Source organism: Moschus berezovskii, chromosome 21 (assembly GCF_049115385.1).
Source record: "Moschus berezovskii isolate FMDL1 chromosome 21, NW_MosBer_1.0, whole genome shotgun sequence".
Lineage (NCBI taxonomy): Eukaryota > Metazoa > Chordata > Mammalia > Artiodactyla > Moschidae > Moschus > Moschus berezovskii.
In genome coordinates, this window is record NC_142480.1 from 27,596,470 (window position 1) to 27,612,141 (window position 15,672).

The 15,672-nt window shown below is 36.8% G+C and overlaps 1 protein-coding gene across 3 annotated transcripts in view; it reads right to left on the minus strand.

Annotated features, from left to right (window-relative positions):
• Positions 1 to 15,672, minus strand: part of ARHGAP5 (Rho GTPase activating protein 5) — a 78,663-nt gene that overhangs the window by 50,328 nt on the left and 12,663 nt on the right. For all 3 annotated transcript variants that reach the window (XM_055418224.2, XM_055418223.2, XM_055418222.2), the window contains exon 2: positions 11,380 to 15,267. In XM_055418224.2, the coding sequence (XP_055274199.2) occupies positions 11,380 to 15,099 (3,720 nt within the window). In that variant the 5' untranslated portion in view covers positions 15,100 to 15,267. The remainder of the gene's footprint in view (positions 1 to 11,379; positions 15,268 to 15,672) is intronic.

The following is a 15,672-nucleotide window of genomic DNA, read 5'->3' on the forward strand; positions in this document are numbered from 1 at the left end:
TGTCCAATTCTTTGCAACCCCATAGACTGTAGCCCTCCAGGCTCCTTTGTCCATGGGATCCTTCAGGCAAGAATACTGGAGTGGGTAGCTGTTTCCTTCTCCAGAGTATCTTCCTAACCCAGGGATCAAACCGAGGTCTCCCGCATTACAGGTGGATTTCTTACCAGCTGAGCCACCAGGGAAGCCCAAGAATACTGGAATGAGGAGCCTATCCCTTCCTGACCCATGAATCGAACTGGGTCTCCCACATTGCAGGTGGATTCTTTACCAGCTGAGCTACCAGGGAAGCCCATAGCGCAACACACCAATATAAGAAAGAAGTCTTTAGTGAGAGCCAGTATTCTGTGAAGATCTACTTAATACTTTAGAAAAAAAACAATTCTATCAGAAATGTTAGGTGCTGAGAGTCCAAACACTTTACAAATGAGAGGTATTGTGAATACTCTCTCACACCCTTTAACCTAACACTACGTGAAAGAGGGAAGAGAAAATAACTGAGGGCAAATAAAATGTGGTCTGGGTTCTTGTATACACTAATCAGACAAAGTGGTTCTCGCACTGATTAATCTCTAAGATGACATCTTCCTATAAAGCATTTCCACATATTTTATCTACCTGGCAGGCATTTTATTAATGCCATTAACAACTTTATTACAAAAAAAATTAAATCTGGAGTCACATCATCGACTCAATGGACATGAATCTGAGAAAACTCCAGGAGACAGTGAAGGATGAGGAAGCCTGGCGTGCTGCAGACCATGGGGCCACAAAGAGCAGAACACAGCTTAGCAACTGACCACCGCCAGGAGAGGGACCGAGCAAAACCCATTCCCATGAAGAAAGAGGAGATTTCTCCCCAGCTCCCCTAAACATTTATTTTCAAGAGTATTCAAAGGAAAATAAGTTTTATATTATACCCAGCATTTTATTCTTAAAACCACTACTTCTCCCTTTGCTTTTCATGTCATCTGTTAGGTTCTTTCTGATACTCCAGTATTTTTGCCAATCCAACAATCAGAGCATCAGTAAAGAATGAAGAAAAATTCAAGTGTGTTCTCCTCTTACCTTACATCAACAAAGGTTCTACAGTCCACAGCTTTAGTAAGTACATAAGAAACCTTTAAAATGCCACTAAAATTTTGCAAATGTGCATTTTTCCTTTTCCCCAAACCCTTCCTTAGATTCTCAAAGGCTAAGAACGATTTCCAGAAAGCTCAAAACAATTACACATGCACATGCAAAATGTTCCTTTTATCTGGACAGTTACTTTCTCAAGACCACTTTTGTCATACCCTTGATATTTTGTACTAAGAACTACAAACATCAGAAATTACTACTTTTAAAAAGCAGGCGTCCTTCCTCTGAGGCGTCTCTTTACAGTCACAGATTAAGTCCTATTGACGGCTCTTTCAACACACCAACTATGATGACAAGAAAAAGTTAAGGGCTAAAAATTATAAAACAATACCTACTGTAGAAATAACTCTTCTAGGGCTGAACAGGACAATTTGCAGTACATAAAATTTTGGAGCACATAAAATTGATAACCCTATAGACTCCTAAGTCTTGGAAGAGTAACAACTGCCCACTGATGTAAAATTATAGTAGGAACACATATTCTGTGTTATAGGAGTTAAGTACCTCCTTGATATATATATTTTTTTCTTTTAAATTATTTATTTTAATTGGAGACTAATTACTTGACAATATTGTGGTGGTTTTTACCATACATTGACATTAATCAAGCCATGGGTATACATGTGTCCCCCCATCCTGAACCTTGCCCTCCACCTCCCTCCCCACCCCATCCCTCAGGGTTGTCCCAGAGCACCGGCTTTGAGAGCCCAGCTTCACACAGGGAACCTGGACTGGTCGTCTGTTTCACATATGGTAATATCCATGTTTCAATGCTATTCTCTCAAATCATCCCACCCTCGCCTTCTCTCACAGAGTTCAAAAGTCTGTTCTTTACACCTGTGTCCCTTTTGCCATCTTGCATAGAGGGTGGTTGTTATCATCTTTCTAAATTCCATATATATGTTAATATACTGTATTAGTGTTACTCTTTTTGACTTACTTCACTTTGTATAATAGGCTCCAGTTTCATTAACTAAACATATTCTATAAATTGTAATGCTATAGAACTAAGAGTAATTTCAATAATTTGTGCTATGCCAGGTTTTGCTAAACATTCAACATACTACTATGAAAGCTAAGAAAAACGCAAAGTTTGAATAGAGACACACACTGAAGACAATAACATTTGCTCTTAAATTAGTAAAAAACAAGCATACCACTGACAGAATAATTTAAAATAAGTCTTATTAGAACATGTCAATCAAAATGTACTTTAAAAACTAACCATTCTGAATTACATTTCATTCTGAATTTGAAGAGTAATAGATCTTGGTCAAACCCACAGCAAAAACCAAATCCAAAGAAACAGCAAACAGTAAAATATAGGCAGATATACTCATATATTCACACTTATGTCATACAATTAATTGATGTCACCAGCACCAGAAAGTGAAAGTGAAGCCGCTCAGTCGTGTCTGACTCTTTGTGACCCCATAGACTGCAGCCTAACAGGCTCCTCTGTCCATGGGATTTTCCAGGCAAAAGTGGAGTGGATTGCCATTTCCTTCTCCAGGGGATCTTCCCAACCCAGGGCTCGAACCCGGGTCTCCCGCATTGTAGACAGACACTTTACCATCTGAGCCACCAGGGAAGTCCAGCACCAGAAATGCTACTAAAGAAACCAATTTTAACTTCATGAGAAATTTCTCAAACACTTTAGAACTCATCAATCAGAGGTAGAACATATTTAGCCAATTAGCCAGTATGAAAGCAACAGAAGCTGTTACTAAAGACACCTAACTCAACGCTTTCCAAATGAGATACCAGAAGTTTTACTAACCTTGATGAAAATATAAAAAACGCTTAATATTCAACAAAACCAAATTCACTAGACTGAATTCCTGAGAACAGAGCCCACGACCAAGTCATAACTTTAGACAGTGTTCCTCTGTCATAGCAAGCATTCAACAAGATGCTTACTAGATAAAAAAAAACAATTTCCTTGAGTCAAATAAATGCAATTATTAAAAAAAATATATATAAATGGTTGTTTTATTACCACTACAAGAAAAAGTCATATATTCATACTGACTTCAACTGATCATAGTACAACACATTGTGCGAGGACATGGTGATCAACTATAAACAAGATATAAACCCAGCCTACAGTAGACACTGGTTTTCATCCCTTAGAAATTACACTAATTTGGGGGAAGCCAACACCCCAGAGCTCTAAAGACTCAGATCAACATTCAGCAGCATAATTCTACTCTCCTGGCCAGACTTCACTGGTTAGGAATGGAGACAGGACCCAACTCACAGCAATGAAACTGGAAAAGATGCTGACTGAGGAGGAATCTGGGAAAGCAGTTTTCTCATTCTTCTGAACACACTTCCTTTACAAAAGTGACCTTTATTCTCTCCCTTAAGGAAGTGTCTGCAAGGTAATAATAGATATAATGGGCACCCTATACCAACTGCCCAGCAATCTTTAGATTTCAAAAATAGGTAAAAAATAGAAAATCTGAAACTGTCAAGCAGTTCAAGACTGTGTTAAATGACCCTGTTCATTAAACAGGTACAAACTACATTATCTGTATCTGACCTCTAAGTACTCCTCTTTCTATAAGTTTTTCAAGCATCCATTTTTAGTTAGCCTTAAATATAATTCTTTCAGGACTCTAGTTTCTCTCAGATGTGAACACCGACAGTAACTTAAGCAACCGTCAGAAGGTTACACTAAAAAAGTGATACACATTAAAAAAATAAAAAATACAACTTACCCTATAACTTATACATTCTGATATAGACAAACAGCAGTTCAACACAGACATATTTTCACATATCTCATTACTTTTGTATCTGGGATGAACAATTTCTAGATCAAGAGAAAATTCTTGTTACCACTGTTTGGCTTGACAGTATTTTCAAACTGGGCATTTTACTTAATAAAGACTGAGGTTCTAGAAGTCAGAAGTCTAATAATTCTAAACTTAAGATTTACAGTTCTAAAGGATCTACCATAGTAATAGCTTGGTATCAATTCACTACTTACTAATAATAAATTAACATCTTCTGACTTAATATTTGGATATCCCTTCCATTTTTTTTTTTTTAAGAAAACATACCTACTTTGGTATTCTTTTCTTAACAGGCTCTAAGCCCTAGTACAACGACTAAAGCAGCAGAATCTTCTAAGATACTGATAGAGGGGTTTTAGTAAGAAGGGAGCAACAAAATACAAAGAAAACAATATGGATTGGAAGGAACATCTGAGAGTAAAATACCAGTTGGTAGTTGCTAATAAAAATAAGTGGATGAAAAGATTCACGACCTGGAAATGACAGGAAAAAAAAGGCTGAAAATGAAAAATCATTAGAATACCAGCTAATTCTAATGCACCACAAAATTCACCAAGTATTCTACTATTTACTATCTGAATCAAAATGGATACTGAAGAAAAGACAAGTACACCTCACTTCATTGCATGCATGTGTTAAAAACTGGCAATTTTATCAATACAACTCAAATTTTCTCATTTAGTCCATTCTCTTAAGCACTGTTTTACAAGCACTTACAAGTTACAAAATCAATTTATTAGGTCACAACCAGCACCTATTTTTTCACTATAATAGACTAGAAAACCAAAATAACTTGTAAAGTAGGTATTGTTTTAGAAAATTTCCTTTACACAGAAATATTTATGTGTATAATGGGTGATGACTTAAGAAAATAATCCTGACAAATCTTTCTAAATCAAGAAATATCTTACAGTTTTTGTTCCCACAACTAATACTAAACTCCTTTTGGGGTACAGAACAAAAGATAATAAGCATAAAGATTTCTCTGATTGGCAGAAATGACAATTAAAGCCCACAATAGGAGCATCAGGTCTTTGAGCCTCTTTTAAATGCCGCTAATGCCCAAATGTTATGGTTTTCCAGATGTCAAGAAACCTAAGAAAATATTCCTAGACTAGAGCTCCCATGCTGGAATCAAAGAACAAAGGTTAAGAGAACGAACTTTTCTTTTAGAGAGAAAATAAAAGAAAGAAAAGAAGTGCATAAACTCAGGATCAGAAATCACGGAAGTGCAAACTTAGTATTTAATTTTAAAATGAGTCAGGAAAGTAATCCAGCAAATGGGATAGAGGACTATTCTGAAATACAGATGAGAATTTGGGATATTTCAGGCATGAAGCACATTATAATAGCATTTATTGAGCACTGCTACATGTCAGGAATTTGAAACACATAGTTCCAATTTCTATCACAATTCCAAGGAAAATATTATAATTCTTAATTTACAGGTGAGGCAATCAGCTAAGAAAGGGTATGTGATCTATGTTTACTCTCCCTACCTTTAAGGATCATCTCTGCTACCTGGCCATTCAACGCTGGTAGCTCTTCAAGGCTGTGTTAGACAACTGTATTCACTCTGCCTATGTCATTTCATCTACTGCCATCTCTGCTTCATTGTCTCCTAAATATGTATCTCCAACTCAGACCTCGTCTCTGAAGATCTGCATATCTAAATGCCTACTTGACACCTCCACTTGAACTCTGATTTCTACCCCTCAACTCCAAACGTGGCAAATTTCCAATGCTCTACGTAAGGAACAGCATCGTCTCTGATTAAACTGCACAAGCTAGAAACCAAGGCGGTATCTTTCCTCTCTCATTCATCATCTTTACCCTTCCCTCATATACGCAATATATTCACCAAATCCACCCCATTCTATCCATTGCCACCATTCTCCCTCCCCACTCCAACTATTCAAATCTTTCATCACGATTCACTTAGGCTACTGTAAATGCCTACTGGTTTTCTGTATCACTCAACCCACACTTCACACTGAAATCAAGTGACTTCAGATTCATTAACTCTGTTCAATTTACTCTTAGGCTCAATAACAAAAAGTCCAACAGTGCTTAAAAAGGTCTGTGTCCAGTCCCCACTCTCAAATCTCTCCTTGTACTATTCTCTCCCATAAATCAGGTATCAGCCAACTATGGCCTAGCTTACCAATTTACCCTGTTGCCTGTTTTTTGAAAACAGTCACACTCATTCATTTACGTATTGTCCACGGCTGCTTTTGCACTGCAACAGCAAAACTAAGCACTTATAATACAGGATGTATTACACCTTCAAAGTCTCATGTATTTATTATTTAGCTCTTTACAGAAAGTTTGTCAACAACTGTTTCAGATCATTGACTAGTCACAGTGATCTCCTTTAAGAACATATACACTCTATTCATTCAGGATTAAATATTCTTCCATCCACCCAGCCACTCCCCTAGTTAAGTTCTATTCATCTATCAGATCTAACAAAATGACAAGTCTCAGGGAAGCCTTTACTTACCCCATAGACCAGTTTATCCTAATTCAGATTAGCCACATTTCAAGCGTTCAACAGCCTTAGGTGGCTTGGAAAGACAGTTCTGAGTTAGAGGTCTGTATATTTGGGCGCTCTCTGTTCTATTTTACTGGTCAGTGTGACTGTCTCTATGCCAATACCACACTGTGTTAAATACTAAAGTTCTACACAATTTGACAGAATAAGCACATACATCACCACTCCACCTTTGCCTTTCTTCTTCAGAAGTGTCCTAGCTATTCAATATTTGTATTTACTATTTACTCTTCCATATTTGTATTGGAATCTGTGTAAAATTTCTTGAAAAATCTTTAACACTTTGAGTGAAACAACACAATATAGAGATGTAGAGTCTGAAGAACAGTAACTTCTTTATGATAAGCCACATTTGGGTAGGAAGGCAACAGCTTCCCATTTAGACACTCTTTAATGACTTAAAATAATGTTTTATGCTTTTCAACACAGAGGTCTGCACATTATGTTATAATTACTCCCAGGCACGAGAATATCTGCTATGCTTTTGTAAATGGTGTCTTCTCTAATTATTTTTTCTAGTTATTTATTGCTGATGTATAGAGATGCAACTGACTTGATTATTGATGATATATGGAACTAACTCTGCTCTTTTATTAATATTATAATTTATCTGTAGATCCTATTTGGCTTTTACATAGGCCAATCATATCATCAGCCACTAATGAAATTTTTCTTTCCAATATCATGCTTTTATTATTTTTTCCTTATCTTATTGCTTTAACTAGGATCTCTGTATAATATTGACTGGAAATGGTGATATTATAAATATTCTATCTTGTTTCTGGGTGAAAAGGGAATTCATTTTCCTCATGAGGATGTTATTTAAAGTGATTTCACTTGTTTGCATATTTATGGATACCTGTTCTCAAGTAAGCTCTCATCTGTTCATAATTTAGTAGCTTTCCACTAAATTAGTAGGAAGCTAATGAATTAAATTTTATTAAGTGGCTTCTGTATATTGTTGATTCTTCTTCTTTTGCCCTTAAAGTCCATCCTAAAGGAGACCAGTCCTGGGTGTTCATTGGAAGGACTGGTGCTGAGGCTGAAACTCCAATACTTTGGCCACCTCATGCGACGAGTTGACTCACTGGAAAAGACCCTGATGCTGGGAGGGATTGGGGGCAGGAGGAGAAGGGGACAACAGAGGATAAGATGGCTGGATGGCATCACCATCTTGATGCACATGAGTGGGTGAACTCCGGGAGTTGGGGATGGACAGGGAGGCCTGGCGTGCTGCAATTCATGGGGTCACAAAGAGTTGGACACCACTAAGAGACTGAACTGAACTACATCTAACAACCCCAACAAACTGTGGGTCTGTACCCTGTGTTCAAATACATGAATATATCTGCAGTGAACTATATGGATATTTTTTTAAATAAGACAAACAATGATTATATGTAGCCTCTCACACCAGTTCCAGTAGGATTTTCCCAAGAACAGGGTAAATCAGACCATGCTGTCAAATTCTACAAACATTTTTGATTTTCAGATGTTATGGATTTCAAAGTTGCAGTTAAGGGTCTGTGGACCGGCACTTGAAAATTTTTGCATGTGCACTCATAAGTAAAATGAGACTATAACTTTCCTTTCTTATATTATCATTGACTGGCTCTGGGACTAAGAATAGATAACTTCACAGAGAATGAATTGAATAAATTCTCCTACTCTTTCTATTTTCTGGATTTGTAGAACATTGGAATGACTTGTTCCTTAAAAAGTCTCCTGTAGAAATACCTGGATGTGGAATTTTTGTGCTAAGATCTAACTACTACTTCATAACTTATTTAACAGTTACAGGATTATCCTAAGCTTTCTTGTCATGGACTTCAACTTTACTTAACTTTCAAATTTATTGATCTAAATTGTTGACAGTATTTTCTACTATCTTATTAATCTGCTGCTGCTGCTAAGTCACTTCAGTCGTGTCTGACTCTGTGACCCCATAGACGGCAGCCCACCAGGCTCTGCCGCCCCTGGGATTCTCAAGGCAAGAACACTGGAGTGGGTTGCCATTTCCTTCTCCAATGCATGAAAGTGAAAAGTGAAAGTGGAGTCGCTCAGTCGTGCCCGACTCTTAGCGACCCCACGGACTGCAGCCCACCAGGCTCCTCCGTCCATGGGATTTTCCAGGCAAGAGTACTGGAGTGGGGTGCCATTGCTTTCTTCGCTTATTAATCCGATCTATCTGTAACCATATTCCCCTTTTCATTCTCAGGGTTTACACTTTCTCTTTTTACCTGATCTCGCCAGATTCTATGTTTCTAGTCTTTACAAATAATAAAACTTCTAGTTTTGTTGATTTCTCATTTGGTCTCTGTACTCATTACTTCAAAACTGAATGTGCACATCGGCCTCCTGGCTAGACTACCTGATGCCAATCTCTCCCTATTTGGAATCTCAAGTACAAAACAATTTTCTTATTGCTTACTACTACTACCGAGTCACTTCAGTCGTGTCCGACTCTGTGTGACCCCATAGACGGAAGCCCACCAGGCTCCACCGTCCCTGGGATTCTCCAGGCAAGAACACTGGAGTGGGTTGCCATTTCCTTCTCCATTTCCTTTTCCTGCTTAACTAACTGCTTTTGGATTTAAACTAGCTCTTCAGTTTAGCAGATTCTTATAAGGTTCAGTTCAGTTGCTCAGTTGTGTCCAACTCTTTGTGACCCCATGGACTGCAGCACACCAGGCCTCCCTGTCCATCACCAACTCCCTATAAAGGCAATGATATTGCACAATACCCTCAACTGGGACAGTTTCCTATTGTATGTTAACTTGCCTAGACACAATTTTACACCTCTGTACAAATGACTTCCCCCTCTTAAAGTATCTTTTCTTCTTCCTAAAAACTAATCAAAATACTCAAAACTTGTGATTTACCTTTTTCATGAAGTTTTGTGAACCTAACTCTATACCCCTATGGTGATCTCTCATCTTGTATTCACTTAATGTATGTATCTGATAGTATTATCATAAAATAACGTATATACTTTTTTATTTAATCAATTTACCACATGCCAAGCACTATTTTAAATAACTATGAACGTATTTCTCATAGGGAAATATGTTTATCTCCATCTTCCTTGAAAGGAGTATACAGAAGTTATACAGCTAGTAAGCCGATTCAAATCCTAGCAATCTGGCTCTGGATCATGTGCTCTTAACTATTATACTATGCTTCCCCACAGTGCTCCAGTATTACTTTTCTACCTCTATTCCAAAAAACAGGGTACTGTCTTTCAAACTAACATTTAAGCTTTTTTAGGGATGCACATCTTCAATTCTTTTATATCAACAGTTTTGTGTACAGACTTAAGCATTTAGCAGGTTTTTAATGAATGCTCACTAAACTGAAACAGAAGACAACTTACTCAACTCCAGCTTACACAATGAAAATAATTTCCAGGCAAACAAAAGCTGCACTAAAAAGCTCCAGCTTTTCTGTAATGCTTAAAGGAAAAATACCACGGATAACTATGATATAAATAGTTAGCCTTGGAAACATCCAAGGCACTTCACTATATATATATAATACAAAGCCCTGAAAGTATAACTGCAGCATAAAACTGTATTTATAAAGCTGCATTGTAAGCTATGTTTATCTTTTTAAGAACAGAGGTTCAAACATTTAAGTGACATTTATGTTTAAGGTTAAACACTGAAGGACTAAAAAATCACTTATAGATCTAAAAGCTTCCAAAATATCATGTTTTCTAATTCTCTTAAGTTCAAGTATCGTAACACAATGAATCTAAAATTTAAAGCAATGTTATATAGGCATGTCTTGGAGATAATACAGGTTGAGTTCCAGACCACTGCCTAAAAACAAATATCACAATAAAGTGAATCACACAAATTCTCTGGTTTCCCAGTGCATGTAAAAATTACATGCACACTATATGGCAGCCTATTAAGTGTACAACAGTATCATGCCTAAAAAAACCAATGTATGTACATCAATTTAAAAATGTAGCTAAAATGTGTTAATCATTATTTGAGCCTTCAGTGAGTTGTAATCTTTTTGCAATCGTAACATCAAAAATCACTGACCACTGTAACAAATTTAATAATTTTAAAATTTGGAATATTTTGAGAATTACCAAAATGTAACACAAAAGCAAGTAAGAAGTAAGAAAATGCTACTGGAAAAATGGTGCTATGAAGCCTTGATCATCGCAGGGTTGCCACAAACCTTCAATTTGTAAAAAATGCAGTATCTGGGAAGCGCAAAAAAGCAAAGTACAATAAAACTATATATCAAATATGCCAATACATCTAATTAATATATTTATGTCAACAAATCAAGCTGCGAAACTGCTAAGTCAAAAGGGAAAAACAGACAAATAAAATGCTTACAGACAAACAGAGAAAATGAACAAAAGCATTTTATATCTAAGTTTCTGTAGATAGAATCTACATATTCACCTAGAATTTTTATGCTGAAGAATACAAAATCAAACTTTCACCCCAAATAAGCCTTTTGCTGTTCAGTTGCCCAGTCATGTCTGACTCTGTGAAATAAGTTAAAGCACAAGTAAATAAAATGAAGTAACAAAAAATAAAATGAAGTAATAAAAAATAAAATGAAGTAACAAAAAATAATCAATACTCACAAAATGTTCAGAAAATTAAAGAGCTGCCAATTACACTTACTAAATGGCAACCCACTCCAGTGTTCTTGCCTGGAGAATCCCAGGGACGTGGGAGCCTGGTGGGCTTCCGTCTATGGTGTCACACAGAGTCGGACACGACTGAAGTGACTTAGCAGCAGCAGCAGCAAATGACAGCCTAACTTCTCACTGACATCAAATCCATTATCTTAAAAAATAACTTTTTAAAAGTCAAAATATCTTTAGAAACATTATGAACCATAAATTAAACTTACTTTTTTGTCTTCTTTCACTTTGTGGGTTTTCTTCTTCATTTTCTTATCATCTAACTCTTGATCTGAAGTGATTGCAGGATTATCAATACCACCTTTCCAAGTTTCAACAGGAGAAAGAAGTGGATCTTCCTCACTTCCACGATGTCTTCCTTTTCTTTTCGTTTTAGAAGTCGTGAAAGCCTCATCATCACTTGCATCTGAATGTGTTCTTCTGTAGTATGACTTGGCTTTACTAAATAGGGTTTTAGATTTATATTTGTATTTTGAAGGCCTCCGCTCTCCATGACTTTTCGAGGTTCTATCAGAAAATCCATTTTCTTCATCTCCTTGGGTGTTATTTACAAATGAATTTCTAATTTTAATAACACGATTCTGACTGTCATCTGGGACAACGTATATCTCATCAGAATAGCCCTTCTGTTTGAAAATTGTGTCAATGGGTTCTGAATAGTTATCTGAAGGATCCATATCTTCGGGATGTGCCAAAGGCACCCGAGAAGTCTGTTTTCTTGGATTTTTACCAATACCAGCTTCAATTGTTTTTAAAAGGTTTGGATCCAATTTTTTCACGTTTGTCTTCGGTGCAACTGGTTTAGGTTTAATAGGTGGAGGCACTTTATGGTTGCGTTCATGGTCATGACAATTCGGGGTGCTGTGAATAGGGTATTCATTTCCTTCCAAGTCTAATCTATACCTGGATCGGTCACTAGGTGTTGGAAGCAGCTGAACATCATCCCCAATTGGACTATAAGGAGGTGGTGCTTCTGTATCATCATCTGAATCAGGGTAGTTGTTGTAGGGAAAACAGTCTCTGGGAGATGGCAGGAAAACATCTTCACTCTGATGGGTTGATTCCCTTGTACTATCAGATAAATAGGAATTTTCTATCATATTTTTTTTCTCTAGAACATCACTGAAAAACAGTGTAAAGACCTCAGTTTGCCGATGATACTGAGATAAAGAATACAACGCTGTAAATTTAGCAGAGATCTCAGTTGCAATGTGTTCTCCTTCAGTCATTAACTCCTTGATGGCCTCATTTTCAAAAAAGTCTGCTTGGCTGTCAGTAACTGCCACCAGTTGTACAGGGATGGTGTCCTGAACCTCTGACAGAAATGCTCGAAGCATTCCCATTGATGCTTTCCGTTTGGCAGAATACACCAGTATATACCCATGAACCAGTTCATCTTTCCTTACTCCAATTGAGGAATGGTATGATAATATTGTGATCTGTATTCGCCTCCTTTTTTCACCAATGATTTTATCAAGCATTAGGGAATTATTCTGTCCAGCTTGGGCAGCACTACAAGAATGAGAATCAAGGAAGGGTGAAAGAATAAGATCCACACTAAATGGATCACCACACATGGCACACATGACAATTCTCAAGTCAGCTTCTGATACATCCTTATTGGTGGGAACTGGGCTTACCACATCTAAATTATGTTTAACAGATTCTAATACTCCTCTTAGAGCTTGCTTTATTTGGGTTTCATTAAATTTACGAGGATATGTACCACCAGGTACATCTACAAAAGGACATTGTAACTTGTTTGCCAACTGTTGCCCTTGGTGCCTGAGAATTGGTAGATTCTTACTAATAGAATCTCTCTGATTAGCCAGAATTAATGTAAATGGAAGGCTGGCCATATACTTATCTTTTCTGATCTGAGAAGCTTCAGATCTTATTTTTCCAATAAATTCCCCAATAAAATTCAGTGACTCAATGGAATTAAATACACAAAAGCACCCATGTGGTTTAAAGGCAGCAGTCCATAACTGACTTAAAAAGTAAGGCGACTTGGCATCAACAGGCCGAAGATCAAGTTCATAAATTTTTCCATCTAAGGCATACTCATCGTCAGTGGATTGTGTCCTTATCTCATTTGCTAGTTCTTGGGCAAGACCATCTTTCCCTAAAATGAAAAGGTTAACTTTATCTATATTGGTGCTATCATGATACAACCGTAAGCGACCATGATCCAACTGCAAAAGGCTACTGGCAAGTAACTGCTCTACTTTAATGTCTGTACAGTTTTGGCCACTAAGACATGTTTCTTTAGTGGGATGATAAACAAATCCTATATGCTTAAGTAGAAGAGACTCCCTATCCGGTGCAAGTTTCTGTAAAGCTTTGTATCTAGGTTCTTCGCTCAAAACTGTATGAATTTCACTCATTTTATCTGAACTAGGTGTTGCATTAAGATCTAAATCATAAAAAAGTTCAGAATGTTCAAAAAGCATTTCCTGAAACTCTTCTTTGGCTTTTTCAACTATTTCTCGCTGATGCCTACCATACACCTCTTTGCTATCAGCCTCAGTGATGTATTTGAAGGCTTCATCCTCCATTACAAAGCACATAACTTCCTCCCATGGTTGCCCAGGTGAAATAAACTGAATTTTTTCCAAAGTCTTCTTGAATTTTTCCTTCATTTCTACCCTCCTCTTCTCTGATATTAGATGCTGTACATGGTTCTGATAGACTTTTTCAGCTTCTAAAGTGCTCAGGAGGTCAAATGGGATCCGTCTATCATTAATTTTGTCTATATGGTCAGTTTCATCCCAAGGTGTTTTTTCTAGCACCACAAAACATAACTGAAAATCTGCTCTCTTTTCCATTAACTTCAAAGCTTCTGACCAATTCAAATGTTCAATCTCTTCCAGATTTGGCAAAAGAGTGTTAAAAGCTCTTGGTAAAGTATTTATATATTCTTCTCTCCTTTTTCTTATATGTTCCTGTTTAAGCTGTTCTATGTGTTTTGAGAATGTATTTCTAGCCTTTCTTGTTCCCTCTAAGTTGATATATTCTTCATAATCAGGATGATTTTTCAATTTGTTACTAACAGTTTTCCAAGTTGCATGATAATCTCTCACAGTCTGTACAAGTTTTTCGAACTTATCTGTTGCTGTGACAACAAGTTGTCTCTGTGTTTTATAAGCATCCAGATAGGGAATAATTTTAGGCTTGCCACGAGTTTTATCCAACATTTGTACCAGTGCAGTGAAACATGTCTCAATGTTGACGTTAAATCGTGCTGATGTTTCCACTACAAGAAGGTTCTTTTTGTTTGAAGCAAATGCCTGAACTTCTCTGAGATAATGATCCACACATTCATCACATTTAGTTGCTGCTATTATTACAGGTTTTTTTGATTTTGATAGCTGGACAAAAAGGTTATTCACAAATTTAAGTTGATCATCAAACTTCCTATTGCATCCCTGACTTACGTCAATGCACAATAAAAATCCATCTACATTGAGCTTCCCTTCAGGCATTTGCTTCTGTTCAAAGTCTTGCTCCAAGCCTAGTTGATCAGTGCAAATGTACATTAGTTTTTCTGCTGACTGCAATTTAGAGGCAGCTGCACGCTTTATATATGGTTGCAAATTCGTACTCCGATGAGGCAAGAAAGTCTGGTCATCAATGAACTCAGTCTGTTCGATGACATGAATTTTGCATTCTACTCCATCTTCACCACTTTGCGTTATGTCACCCCAATACAAAAAATGATCATTGTTTACTACTCGCCCTCCGAAGTCAATGGTGCTAAGCACAGAAGTATGTTCTGGATAATATTCATCAGCTTTTGAGCGTACAAATCTATTGCACAAACAAGACTTTCCAACTCCACAGTTACCTTTGTCTTTTTCAGTCCCAGAGAGTCCAACTACACTGATGGTATAGGATGGGGGGCGAGGCTCTTTGTTTTTTGCCATCATAACTCTCTTGTCATGTCTCTACATTCATAAAGATAACCAGATATACTTCTCATTTTGACAATAAAATCATCTCAAAATACAGATCCCACATTTCAGAACTACATTTGGTTCTTTGTATTTCCCTCATTTCTGTGCAGAAAGGTCTTCAAGATCATATGGATCATCTTCCTAGAAAGAGAAAAAGGACAAGTCTTAGTCATGAATTATAGATGCTGAACTATATACACATTAAAAATGTTCATAATAAAGTTAACGTCACAGTATTTTAAGAAATCACCAAAGACAGTTTATGATTTACTGTTAAAAGTGCAAGATGACCTCAAAATTTAAGGCAAATCTAACAACTAAAAAAACTAAATACAAATTTTAAGGTGATCTTACAAATTTTGAAATAAAACCCTATTAACCAAATATGCATTTTGTTTCTAATCCTTCCCTTCCCTCAATTTTCCTGTCTTCTCTGACTGGAGGCTATGTTTGATAATAACTAAAACAAACTAGTTGCCTTAACAACTCTCTCACAACTTAAAAAAAACTATCTGCTTTCTATTACATGGTTCCTCAAAACTTATT